Source organism: Eublepharis macularius, chromosome 16, assembly GCF_028583425.1.
Source record: "Eublepharis macularius isolate TG4126 chromosome 16, MPM_Emac_v1.0, whole genome shotgun sequence".
Lineage (NCBI taxonomy): Eukaryota > Metazoa > Chordata > Lepidosauria > Squamata > Eublepharidae > Eublepharis > Eublepharis macularius.
In genome coordinates this window covers 32448962-32462754 of record NC_072805.1, presented here as the reverse complement: position 1 = coordinate 32462754, position 13793 = coordinate 32448962, and the positions used below count along the sequence as shown (strand labels likewise).

Sequence of the window (13793 nt, the reverse complement as noted above, 5' to 3'; positions counted from 1 at the left end):
TCCCCGGTCCGGCCCTTACCACTTCCAGGGCAGGTACCAGCAGCAGCGGCCGGGTTTCCACCAGTATCCTGCCTACTAGCAGCGGTCCTACCCTCCCACACAACAGCAGAGGAGGCGTAGGCCCTTCAAGCCTCGTCCGTCACAGCAACCGGCCCAGCAGAGAGATCAGCAGGGTGCCGGGAGACAGTACTGATGGGTCGCGCCAGCCGTATCCCCGAACTTCTCGGACAGACTGAGTCCACTCCTCTCTGAGTGGGAGTCAATAACATCTGACTCATGGGTCTTAACTATTGTTGAACTGGGATACGGGCTGGAGTTCGTTGAGCTGCCTAGATGCAGTTCACCCCTGACAGCTGTCAATAACACTATGGCCGAGCTGGATGCGGAGATCGTGTCGCTCTTGGCCAAGGGTGCTGTGGAAGAATTGCCCTATGAGGACTCTGTAAAGGGTTTCTTCTCTAGGTTCTTCCTGGTCCCTAAGAAGGATGGGGGCTTACGTCCCATTTTAGATCTGAGGGGCCTTAATGCCTTCCTCAAGGTGACCAAATTCAAGATGGTTACGTTGGCGGCTGTGATCGCCTTGCTCAAACACAGGGATTGGTTTGCGGTCCTGGACTTAAAGGACGCATATTTTCACGTGGGGATACGGGAGGAGCACAGGAATTACCTGAGCTTCGTTTACTGGCAAAGGGTTTTCCGGTATAAGGTGCTCCCTTTTGGCCTGTCCACTGCCCCACGAGTGTTCACGAAATGTGTGGCCCCTGTGGTTTCCTTCCTGCGGGAAGAAGGCTGTACCATCTTTCCGTACCTCGATGACTGGCTCATCGTGGCTGAATCGGAGTCTAGGCTGGTGCAAGACATTGGCTTGGTACTTAGCACTTGCCAACGCCTGGGGCTCCTGGTGAACTTTGAGAAATCCAAACTGGTGCCCAACTGCAAGGTGTCCTACATTGGTGCACTGTTAGACTCTGTGGAGGGTAAGGCTCTGCTCCCCTTGGAGAGAGCTAGGTCCCTAAGGGGTCTTGTGTCCATGTTTAAAAGGAACCGATTCCAGTCCGTGCGCACTATCCAGTGCTTACTAGGGCATATGGCAGCGGCCACCTCTGTGGTGCCCTTTGCTAGGCTGCGTATGCGCCCTCTCCAGAACTGGTTTGTGCGGAGGTACGATGCTCTGCTGCACCCTCCGTCCCTCAAATTCTCTATCCCGAGGGTCATCCTCTCCTCCTTGGACTGGTGGCTATCTGATGACAACTTGTTTAAAGGGATCCCCTTTGGGTATCGGCACCATGACATCACGGTTACCACTGATGCCTCTCTGTTGGGATGGGGGGCTTACTGTGGTGATGTGTCTGTGCAAGATGTCTGGTCTGAGAGGGAAAAGACCCTCCATATTAATGTGCTGGAACTAAGAGCCATTCGTTTCGCACTTGTGTCTCTTACAGCACTGCTGAGAAATCGTCAGGTGTTGGTGCAGACGGACAACACGACTGCCATGTACTACGTGAATCAGCAGGGGGGCACAGTGTCCATGGCCCTGTGCCGGGAAGCCATGCTCACTTGGCAGTGGGCTATCAGGAACGGCGTGTCGCTCCGTGCTATGCACGTGGCTGGGTCAGACAATGCCCGAGCAGCTGCCCTCAGCAGGGTCCCCTTGCTGGACCACGAGTGGGAACTGAACGTAGAGTGCATTGGGCCGATCTTCCAGATGTGGGGTCATCCAGTGATAGACGTGTTCGCCACTGCGGCAACCTCCAAAGCCCACACGTTCTGTTCCAGGGCAGGGAGCGACCCCCTCTCTATTGGGGATGCCTTCCAGTTTACGTGGACGCAGGGCTTGCACTACATGTTTCCTCCGTTCCCCTTGATCCCCAGGGTCCTGTGCAAGATAGAGGAGGATGGGACGGACTGCATCCTGGTGGCCCCCTTCTGGCCACGGCAGGTTTGGTTCCCGAAGCTCCTGCGGATGTCCCAACGGACATATGTGAGTCTGCCCCCTCGGCAAGACCTTCTCCTGAACGGGAGCCTAGTCCACCACGATCCCGGGAAGCTGCACCTGACGGCTTGGCGGATCGTTCCTCCCCTGCAGGCTTTACTGACGAGGTACAGAGAGTCCTCCTAAATGCTCGTCGGCCATCCACTAGGCGCGCTTATGCGGCCAAGTGGCGCAGGTTTGAACTTTGGGCGCTGGCTAAAGGAGTGGTGCCTGACAGCAGTCCCTTGGAGGTTGTATTCGAGTATTTGTGCCACTTGCGTGGCCTGGGCTTGAAGGTTTCCTCCCTCAAGGTCCACCTGGCAGCGATATCAGCTGCTCACACCCAAGTTGAGGGTGCTACGGTGTTTTCTCATGTTTACATGTACGGTGTTTTCTCATGTTTACATGTACAATCTTTACCCACCTGTGTCGGCGCCAGTGCCTCAGTGGTCACTGTCCTTGGTACTCTCACGTCTCATGTTGCCTCCATTTGAACCTATGGCTACCTGCCCCTTGGATATGCTATCCTATAAGGTGGCATTCTTGGTGGCTGTGACATCGGCCAGAAGGGTCAGTGAGCTGTCTGCACTGCGGTCTGACCCTCCCTTTCTTGTGTTTCATCCCAACAAGGTGGTCCTGCGTCCCTGCCTCGCGTTTCTGCCCAAGGTGGTGTCCGCCTTCCACCTCTCGCAGGATATCTCACTGCCTGCATTCTTTCCTCAACCTTCCTCTAGAGGGGAGAAGGCCCTCCATTCCCTAGACTTGAAGAGGGCCATTGCCTATTACCTGGATAGGACGAAAGGGTTCCGCTCCGGTCCTCACCTGTTTGTATGTTTTGGGGCCAAGAACAGGGGTAACAGGGCTTCCTCACAGACCCTGTCTAGGTGGATTGTGACGGCCATTAGCAAGGCCTATTCCCTGGCAGGGGTGGCTTGCCCGCTTCATGTCAGAGCCCACTCCACGCGGTCCCAAGCATCCTCTTCGGCACTCTTCAGGGGGGTGCCCCTGGTTAACATTTGTAAAGCAGCCACATGGTCCTCTGCAGACACCTTTGTCAGGCATTACGCCATTGATGTCAATGCGGAGCAGGATGTATCTGTGGCTAGGGCTGTCCTACACTCCCTTTTTTCCTGAGGGAGCCTTGGGTAGATTTTCTTGGCGTACCTGCTGGGTACCCTTGAGTGAAAGAGTGTATATCTGTATATTTGGGTGTATATATGTGTAAATATTGAGTACTGATGAATCACTGTACAGTTTACATAGATGTATATATGCATATCTATTTGTTGTTGTTCTTGTTTGTTCAATAAAATTGTGTTGGACTTCACCCCACCTTCCTTATTGTGTGAAGCTTGGTACACTCCCATGTGTGGAGGCACAGAAGAACGAAGATGAAAACAGGGTTAACATACCTGTAACTTATGTTCATCGAGTTCTTCTGTGCTGACACACAACCCTCCCTCCTACCCCGCTGTGAATTCCAATGCACAATGATGTGGTGGCTGTAACTGAATCTGATGTGTTTTAAGGTGTTACGGCTAAGTGTGTTGGTCAAGCGGCGGCAAAGGAGAACTGAGGGAAGGGGCCGTTGGTCGCTGGAGGATCACGTGACCGTTTGGGCGGGAAGACGGTCGCTGAGGCGCGCGACAAACGGCCCCTTCGGAGCCATGGAAGCTCTAGAAAATTCTCCGGCGGCTGGCCTGCGCCTGCGCAGTCCCTATGTGTGTCAGCACAGAAGAACTCGATGAACATAAGTTACAGGTATGTTAACCCTGTTTTATTTCTTATGAAGCATTCATTTATGGAAAGGGGCTTGTTTGGCAAAGCTTGATATGTTCTGAACTTCGTTTGTTTTTAAGGATTTGTGTTGCCTTAGAATCATTTATGAGACTGCCTTACAGAGCAAAGAAGTTTAGGCTGTACTGTATAAAACCAGTAACGCTGCGTTTCAACTACTGTAACAACAATGCAGAGATAGTGTAAGTATGACTTGTGAGGGATTGTATTTTTTTTTGCAGCATTGTGGTTTTTGTAGCACAAGGCTTCCAACCAGCAATTTGAATAATGGTCACTACAGCTATGATGTAGGTCTTCTCTGTTTTACAGTTCCCAATCTGTATGGGAAAAAAGGACACTTATGCTCTTAAGGATGAACTGACATTGTAGCATAAGCTTTTGTAGTCGACCTACTGGAAGTTGTAATCCATGGAATTCTCTCTATATTTTCCAGAATGCCACTGCATGTTTTCTAAAATTAAAATGTAAATGTGATTTATATATATCTCAGTGGGATATATGTATGTGTATGTGTGCCATCAAGTCACAATCAACTTATGGCGACCTCAGCAAGGGCCTGGCAAGGCAAGTGAGAAGAAGGGATGGTTTACCAGTGCCTTCCTCTGCAGAGTCTTCCTTGGTTGGTCACCCATCCAAGTACTGACTGCTTACCTTCTGAGATCTGATGAGATCGGGCTATACTATGCCGCCTTCCCTCCTTCCACCCCTCCCTGCTTGCTGTCTCCTCCCCACTTCAGTTTACCACCACCTCTTTGTCTTGATTGTTGCTTCTGCTCTCCTTTTCTTCATCTCAAGGCAAGCAACTCCATTGTGCATCATGGTCACTAAGGAACCAAACAAAGGTAGCCAGTTCCAGCCAAGTTCTTTTTTCCAACAATATCTGCACAGAGAACGCTGATACGTTTGTTTTTGTGGGGTGAAGGTTTTCTCAAATGTTTGTTGTTGTTGTTGTTTTTACAAATAAAGATTTTTCTGTGGCTTGCAGAACACTCCGTCGTGGTTGGCCCTTTTGGTCACAGTTTGCTATCCATAAAGCAGTCAGTCCTTCAGAATTACACTGATTACAAGCAGGGACCTGCAAGGACTTGTGAAGGACTTCTCGTTTCCCCCTGCCCTACCATGTCCTTTCCCCCTTCCCTGTCCCCCATAGCCTCTCCCCCTTTTCCTGCTTCCTTCTCTCCTTTCAACCCAGCGTTGTCTCTTCTCCCTCCCTCCCCCCCCCCCAGCAGCCTCTCCCTGTGGCCCAGTTGCATGGTGGGGAATCTGAAAAGGTTACTGGGAATACTTCCTTTCCCCTGTATCCCCTTCCCCACACTACTCCTCTTTCCCTCCTCCTGGAGCCTCCATATACTCACTTTTCCACACGTCCTTCTTGCCTTCAAACCCACTAAACAGCTTATCTTCTATCTGCCTTCCATCTTCATCTGTATTTCTTAGTTTACTTAGTTTACTGCCTTTCTCCACAGTGGGGACCCAAAGCAGCTTACGTCATTCTCCTTGTCTCCATATTATCCTCACAACCACCCTGGGAAGTAAGGCTGAGTGTGTGCGACTAGATCAATGTCACCCAGTGAGCTTCCACAGCAGAGTGGTGATTCAAACCTGGGTCTCCCAGATCCGACTCTGAAACTCTAACCACTACACTGTGCTGGCTTTTTTGGGGTGGTCTGCTGTTGAACAGTGGCGAACAGATGGGCCTAGTTGAGTCATACAAGTCATGTTGTATCAAGCCCTCCGGTGGTTGCCTCTGGGCCTGGCCCCAATGGGTCCTCTCTCAAAGGCCAAAACAGTCTTTGAAAGGTGCTTGACTTCTCCCCTGCCTTTTACTGCCAGACACCAAGCCTGGAATACTAGCTAAACTTTTACAGTTGTCTACCAACACCCAGTAAGGGCATCTTGTTAAAGCTACAGGCGCTGCTTTTATTATTTTGAGTTTTTTAAAAAAGCAATGATTTGTGAGTTTTTTTTTTTTTTTTAAGATTTCAGATTTTTCTGCAAACCTGGGGCATTTTTCAGGTGTGTAAGAAGATCTGTTGTGTCTGTTCACAACTCCAGTCTCCAGAGTTAAGGATCCTCAGATCAGGGCCTCTTGGTTATTAGTATATAAGATACTCAGTTAAATAAATTGAAACGAAGGGGCACTGTATAAATTTTGAACGTATTCTTCTAAGAGTTATAAAAATACTACAGTGAAATAATTGTGCACTTCATTGTAGCCCTACTAACAGATGGGACGTTGCAGCTATCAAGTATTTCCAAAACCTCCTGAATGGTAAGCAGAGAAAAAAGTTGTTTACAGACACTACCAGTCCAAAAATAAAATCCAAAAAAGGAAAACCTAGAGTGATGATGGTAGAAGTGCCGCCAAGTCATAGCAACCACTGGTGGAGTTTCATGGCAAGAGACTAACAGGCGGTTTGCCATCGCCTACCTCAGCAACACTGGTCTTCGTTGGAGGTCTCCCATCCAATTATTAATCAAGGCCAACCCTGCTTAGCTTCTAAGATCTGACAAAAGTGGGCTTGTCTGGGCTATCCAGGCCAGGGCAAAATCTACACACACACACACATACCCCACAATCCACATAATTCCTTTTATTAGGACTAATCAAATGACACACAACTTGAAAGCTTGCACGCTGTTTTCCAAAACAATTACCAAAAAAAATTAAAATGAATGAAAAGAGGTTTTGGAGAGGAAAATGCCTCAGGACATGATCTGTTGAAACCTGCATTGTGTGTTAGATGTAGAGCAGATTCAAAAAATGCTGGTTTCAAGTTGTTCCTAGTACATCTCCAGGCAAAAATCAATATATCAGTTACACTTCATAGGAAAAGTGAAGTCCAACAAATGTCTCTAATTTGTCTCTGAAGCAGAGACATTCAAAGTCCTTTTCAGAAGAGAGACCAGAAACCACTTAGAGTCCATTATATTAACTTAGGAGAGAAATAGGCGTTTCACAAAGTATAAAGTCTACTTGATATTTGCAGTTCAATTGCAAACATTTGCAATTTGCAAGTACCAGCTAAGGTAAACTAATAAATATATACATGTAGGTAGACTATTAATCATTAATACGTGAATAACTACTAGGTTCAAAGCCTACTGGCTGTGCAAGTTGTCCTACAGCAAGTGACAGATCTGTTTTGATGTGATGATGTGTCAGAATCAGGTATCATTATTCTGGACTCCGTTGCTACTTTGTTGTCAGATTTACAGCAGGGAACTTGGGAGCCCTTAGAATTTGAGTTCTCAAATTATCGATCAGATCTTGGGGACTTCAGCCACATAGTCATTGCACCGCAAGTTTTCCAGTGATAGCTTGTTGGGACTGGTTGGTTGAAACTGGTTTATACTGAATCAGATTACTGTTCCTTTTAGGTCAGCACTATGCACTTAATAGCAGCTCTGTGATTATGCTAATGAATCCATGGTAAACTCATACTATCATACATCAGTCAAGTTTTCACACTTTTGGATTGCTTAGAATTGTAAAAAATACCATCTGTAAAAAAAATGGTAAAAAATACCATATATTTAAATACAGGGGTTTTTTTATCTGCTAAATTGAGATGAGAAAGAATTGCTCAGATGTGAGGAAGGGACAGAAATAAATCATTAATGCTGCACTTGTGTATTCATAATTTTTAGGAACCGCCAAAGTTGAGGCAAAGTTATGTGCTATCGAAGATGACAATTTTGATGTGTATCTTTATGTCACAGTAAAGGGTCAAAAGGTAAGCCATCTTATCCTTAGTTTGCTCTCAGTATATGGCAATAGATGTGTATGTTGGATGAGAGGTAGCCATTTCATTTTCATTAGGCAGTGGCACCATGTAGCAGCTGTAACATTTACTGTTTTTTCATAAGTTATACACCTAATAGCATGGAGTGTCCTTATATTGCTGTTGCTAGAGGAGATATTACATGTATGTGACAGGTCAGATTAAGTGCCACATCTGGCTACCATATTAGGTGTAAATACCTATTGAACTCTGTTGGTAATGTGCAGTGTAATGATTGTGTATGTGTGTCTTTAAATGCTTGGTGTGGTACAGATGAAGAGTGGGGGTGAAAGAGAGGGATGAGTGAGTGAGATGATCGGTGGATGACTGAGAGTGTCGGCGGAGTGAATGCAGTTTTCAGTTACTGAGTGGAGAGAAAAGATTCAGTCTGGGGAAAGAAGGCAAGCTGTGTGCCGCCTGAGCGTGTTTAAGCATTTCTGAAAGAAATGTAACCTGTGTGGAAATCTGAACTCTGCATGTCTAAGAGGAACCCATTCATTCTGTCTAAAGCTGGCAAACTCTGTATGCGCCTGAGAGAGAAAGTTTATGAAGATCTGAGTGACCGTGCCTATGAAAAGAAACTTGAAGAACAGATAACACTCTTTAAAACCATCAGGCTTAAGAAATAATATGAAACCAATACACTTCTTGTAAAACTAAAAGTTTATTTTGGGTTTTTCCCATCCCAGAGTATATGTTATTCCTACACCCCATTCCTATCCTCAGGGCCACATAGATCCACAAAGGAGCGTGACGCTTGGTCACGTTATTAAAGAGGAAATTTAAATTATTTTGGAATATAATTCCTGGTGGCAGCAATCTACCCAGAGGGGGCAAGAAGAAAAGGGTTAAAAGCAAAGTCTAACTGAGAGAAGGAAAGGGATTCGTAACATGCAGCGTTGCAGTTAGTAGTAATATATGTTTTGATTTCTCTTCTTTACATTAAATCATCACATGCAAGAAATCTTTTTTTCCCATAGGTATGTGTAAATGATGATCTTGTTGCAAAGAACTTTGCCTACTATGAGACAAAAAAAGACAAACTGCTGAGTATTGTGGAAAAACAAAAGATACAGCCATCATTAAGCCCTGAGTTTTATTCAGAGGTGATGAATCCTGCATTTGTTCTGTGGCCAACATTGTTGCAGGCCAAGGAATCCAGTGATTTTAAAACATGTGAGTTTAATGAATCTCTTTTTAAAATGAGGTGGGGAGTAGTGGGGGCAGGAGGGGATTCTTTACTATTCCTCTTGAGCTCCTCCCTGGGGCTGGCCATTTAACTTAACAGGGAAAGATTTCAGCGAGTTGCAGTCTTGGAGGGCCACAGGCAGCCAGCAGCAAGCAGAGTTAAGTCCCAGTAGCCTTGCCAGTACTAGGCTCAGATCAGTCACCACCTCCTGCACAACTTTCAAGACAGTGAATTAACTGAGAGCCAAGCTACAAGTGATGCCTTACACAGCTTGGACACGTGTCAGCTTCTCTCTTAAGTTTTGGTGGGAAATGTAGGCATCTTGGTCTTGCAGCTTGGCTCTCCATTACAGCTGCAAGACCAGGGTGCTTACATTTCCCATCAAAACTTGAGGGAAGCTGACAAGTGTCCAGCCTGTGTCAGGCATCACTTGTAGCTTGGCTCTGAAGCATACACAGTTGGTGCTCCTGGCCAGATCTGAGCTGAGTGGCTGCTGCAGTGCTGCCTTGTAGAAATGAAGGGCTGCTCCGCTTGGCTTGCTCCTGTGTCTGCACCTGCTCTTCTGCCACCAGTTGCTTTGCTGTCTCTGTCCCTGGATGTTAGTGGTGGTGGAGAGTACAATCAAGTCATAGCTGACTTATGACGACCCTTAGTGGAATTTTCAAGGCAAGAGACTAACAGGTGATTTGCCATTGCCTATGTGGTCTTTGTTGACCGTCTCCCATCGAATTGCTAACCAAGGCCAACCCTGCTTAGCTTCCAGGAGTGTTCCTGAATATTAGCTTAGGTTTAATTTATGGCTGCAGACAACTTGAAAAGAAAAAGGAAATCTAGTTCCTTGTGTTTACAAAAGTTCCCTGCCCAGGTGAGGATTTTTATGTTCACTAAAGGCTACTAGGCAAGTGGCTATTTGCAAGCCTGTTTTTTGTGTGTCGCTGGCCAGAAACATCTGCACAACTGTAAACTGATTGACGAATGGACGGCTGGATTTACTATGACCCTGCTTTCATTTTTGAAAAAATATAAGGCACTGTCTGTTCAGTAAAGATAACCCAGCTTAATAAAGCAGCTGTAAATAAACTGCTGTGTCAAGTCTGTCCCAGAAATTGTTCATGCTGATTGTGATCTCTGTGTCAAGCTGATGGACTCCAAGTGAATCAGCATCAGTCCAGTTTGCCTCCCTACTGACTTTCCTTATATGCTCATTTTTTAAAATTCCTGTGGTGTGAAAAATTTGAAAATACACAAGATTTCACATAATTCACCATGACAATTTGAATATCTAATTCCTGTGGAATCTACACAACCGTTGTCCTCAGTTCTGGAGAACATTTGGCACACTGTCAAATGGATCCATATTACTGTCTTATGATGATTATTTCTAAGGATTTGTTGTATTTTTTTATGAAATGAAAATTAAGCAGGTTTCTTGTCTGCTTCTTTTTAGGTGCTGCTGTTTCTGATAATACTGAGAAAATAAAATGCAAGCGTCTAGAGGAAACTGCCTCCCATAATGGAATAACTGAGTCAGTGAGTCCTACAGCGGAAGGAATTAGAATTTTGTAAATGTTTAGGAAATAGAATATGCCAGAGATTTTGATAGATTGATTACATCACCTGAAAAAATATAGAAGATGTTTTTACATTGAAATTAATTACTGAATAATTTTGTGGTGTCGATTCAAAATTCAGCATTTTTAAAGTGCTGTGGCTTATTCATCATTAGTCTATAATTTGCTTTGTTTACACAGTATTGTTACTGATTTGTTATCCCTGTTGCAAACTTCACTTCCTTTTGGTGGGGGCAGGTTGCCTAACTTTAACATTTTGGGGGGGGAGCTGTGTCGTATTTCAGGAAATGTTTTTCTTTTACATTTTTTAAAATTTAGTGATGACTTTATTTTAAAAAATAAAAAAATCAATATACTGATGTTCATATCAGTTACAGACTGTGTATAGATATTGACTTGAATCCCACAGAAAATTTCCTTTAGAGGCAATTTTCACCTGTTCCCTCCCACTTCAGACTTTCAGCTTCACGGTGTTCTTAGGGGAGTCCACCTCCCCTCCTCCCAAAAAATAATGTCTCTGGGATTATTTTGGGCTGCAGAGGGAACAGGGCAGCAAGAAAGTTCTCTTTTACTGAGTGAGATTCCTTGCATCTCCAGATGTTTACCATGGGATCCAAGCCAATAACTTCTGAGAAATTATTTGGTAATATTATAGAGCTCTCAGTGCCCACACTACAGTTGTTCATTTTTCTCCTGTCCTACCATGGCTGTAGGTTTTTATAACAATTCAGCAGTACTTGGGAAAATATGAAACTAGTTCTGCAGTAGAGTATTAACAACTGTTACAGTCAGCATGTAGTATTGTTGACAGCACTGCTCATGGGTAGCACCCTCTCCAAACTTTCCATACTTCTGAAATGCCTCTAGCTATTTTCGAATCAATGTTCACGGCCATTTTTACCATGTAGTTTTAAAAACAAAATAAGGAATAAAGATCCGACAGCAATTTCCTACTATTACTGTGCTTTGAATATAAACATTTTCCTGTTTTAAAAAAAATTCCTTATGATTGGTTTTAGTTGGGTAGCTTGTTGGTCTGCAGTAGAACAGCGGAATTTGAATCTGGTGGCTCCTTAGAGACCACAAGGTTTTCAAGGTTTGAGCATCAGAGATCCCTTTAAGAGTCAGCTCCCTTCAGATATGAGTAGAAATGGATAACCCTAAGTTTTTATTTCCAAACAGGAAGGCTCTGGGATATAAAGACTCAGGGTTTTTCATTCTTACTTGTATCTGAAGAAGGGAGCTCTGACTCTCAAAAGTTCATATTCTGAAAATGTTACTGATCTCTAAGGTGCCACTGGATTCAAATCCTGCCTTCCTGATTGACGTATGCTTCATTTTTCCAATACATAGTGTTGATTTCTGTTGAATCAGCTGTAAGTACAAAATGACCGAGGAAACATCTCATTGGAAGAAGAGTGGGTTATCTGATGGATAGATCAATCTCACAGCTGTCTCAGGTGAACCATATGGTGGTGTGGCTTGGTGCAACAACAGAGGAACTAAATGGCAGCCCTGTATGAGTGGTTAGAAAACAAAATAGTATCATCAGTATTCCTACAGGGCACTGGCTTTTCGAAGCTTTACAGAGCTGTGTTTGACTTCATCAGGAAGCACAGAAATGCCCTACGTTCTAGATTGTGAATAACAAAAGCACTTTTTTGTTTATTTGCTTAAGAATATAGTGGTGGCTGTTCCTCCTTTAGAAAAAGGCGTAACAGTTTCTGCACAAGTGGATGGGAAGACTGACAGGTACATTTTTGACTTTCACATATTTTGTTCACATTTCTTTACACAGGCAAGAGATGGAGCTGAAGATACAGAACTTCTGTATGGCTTACAAAGCAAAATGAATTTGTTAAATTCGTTTCACTGACTTACTAACAAATTTCAGATTTGGTGGGGAAGGTAGAGGTGCCGTGAATTTTATCCCTTGATTCCCCTCCGGTGTAATCATTCCTAGTATTGGTTTGTATAGGCATGCTTCTAGTTCTATAATTGCAAGGTGCATTACAGATTATTCACATGGAAAGTATGATGGTAGTTTGCCTGCAGTATTAACCTTCTATCTCTTTGTTCTCACTATGCCTATAGGAGGTGGGAACGGGGTCTAGAGATGTGCACCCAAAAAATACCTGAAGTGGGAAAACAATTCGGGATAACCCAAATCCCAAAGCAGCAGGTGTTTAAATGCTTCAGTATGCTCTGTAAAGAGCACACCGAAGCTCAAAGCAGCACTTTTCTTGCCATTTGCAAATGGCAAGAAAAGTGTTGCTTTCAAATGCCAGCTGCTTTACAGCTGATAGGAGTAGAATCCCCCTCCTGTCAACTGAAAAGGGCTGCCAGCATTTGAAAGCACCTTTGTTCAACTGATGGGAGGAGAATCCCCCTCATGTCAGCTGAAAATAGCTGCAGCTTTGAAAGCAGCAACAAGCAAGCTGCTTTCAAATACCAGCAGCTATTTTCAGCTGATGGGGGCTCCCCCTCCCGTCAGCTGTAAAACAGCAGGCATTAAAGCAACACTTTTCTTGCTGCTTGCAAGTGGCAAGAAAAGTCTTTCTCTTTGCCCGAAACTTCCTGAAGTCTTACAAATCACTTTGGGAAGTTGTGCTTCGGGATTCCCGAATTGGCCCAGTAATGCTGCGGCCTATTCGAGAACCACAAATCTTTCCAAATCAGACCCAATTCTGGTTAAAAACCCAAAGTGCACATCCCTAACGGAGTCCAGAAAGGAAATATCCCTTGCTGCTGGGATCATGTGACAGAGAACTTGATTCTCGAAAGCTTATGCTACAATAAAATTGGTTAGTCTTAAAGGTGCTACTGGACTCTTTTCGATTTTGCTACCACAGACTAACACGGCTAACTCCTCTGCCTCAGGGAAAGAGTATCAGTTGAAATATAGGGTGGATGGGTGGCACAAGATGGCAGTGATACTCGGAGGGTAAATTATTCCTTTCAAAGGCAAAACTTTCCTTGGTTTATGAAATCCCCATATCAGTCTGTTTCTTCCCTGTGCTGTAACAAAATAACATTAAGGAAGGAGACATCTCTCAGGGCTGAGTCTCTTCCTCTATCAGTTTGTTACTGTCTGAGGGAAATTTTTCAGCAATTTTCATTCCCAATTCTGGATCTTCACAAAACGAAGAGACTGGCTACTTGAATGATTCTTATGGGGAAGTTCTGAACTGAAACCCCACATGCACACATACCTCAAAATAAGGGCAGTTAGTGAGACACTGTCTGCTTGGTTAGAAAGTTCCCTCAGCCAGTATATGTCTTGCCCAAACTACAAGTAAGGAAATAGTACTGGTGGGGGGTTATTTCCCCATTTCCATGTGCCCAGAATACTCAATGGAAGCTGCAAAAAATGGGGAAATAATCCCCACATGAAAACAGCTTGAGAAGAAGGCAGGAGCCACTCCTCCCCCTGCAGGGTCATTCCAAACCGAGTTTTGTTGTCCTTTATTTTTAAAAAA

The 13793-nt window shown here is 44.6% G+C and overlaps 1 protein-coding gene across 1 annotated transcript in view; it reads left to right on the top strand.

Annotated features, from left to right (window-relative positions):
* Nucleotides 1–13793, top strand: part of TDRD12 (tudor domain containing 12) — a 41770-nt gene that overhangs the window by 4897 nt on the left and 23080 nt on the right. The window contains exons 4-9 of the mRNA XM_055000265.1: nucleotides 3832–3951; nucleotides 5986–6041; nucleotides 7421–7506; nucleotides 8535–8730; nucleotides 10191–10273; nucleotides 11993–12066. Coding sequence (XP_054856240.1) covers nucleotides 3832–3951; nucleotides 5986–6041; nucleotides 7421–7506; nucleotides 8535–8730; nucleotides 10191–10273; nucleotides 11993–12066 — 615 coding nt within the window. The remainder of the gene's footprint in view (nucleotides 1–3831; nucleotides 3952–5985; nucleotides 6042–7420; nucleotides 7507–8534; nucleotides 8731–10190; nucleotides 10274–11992; nucleotides 12067–13793) is intronic.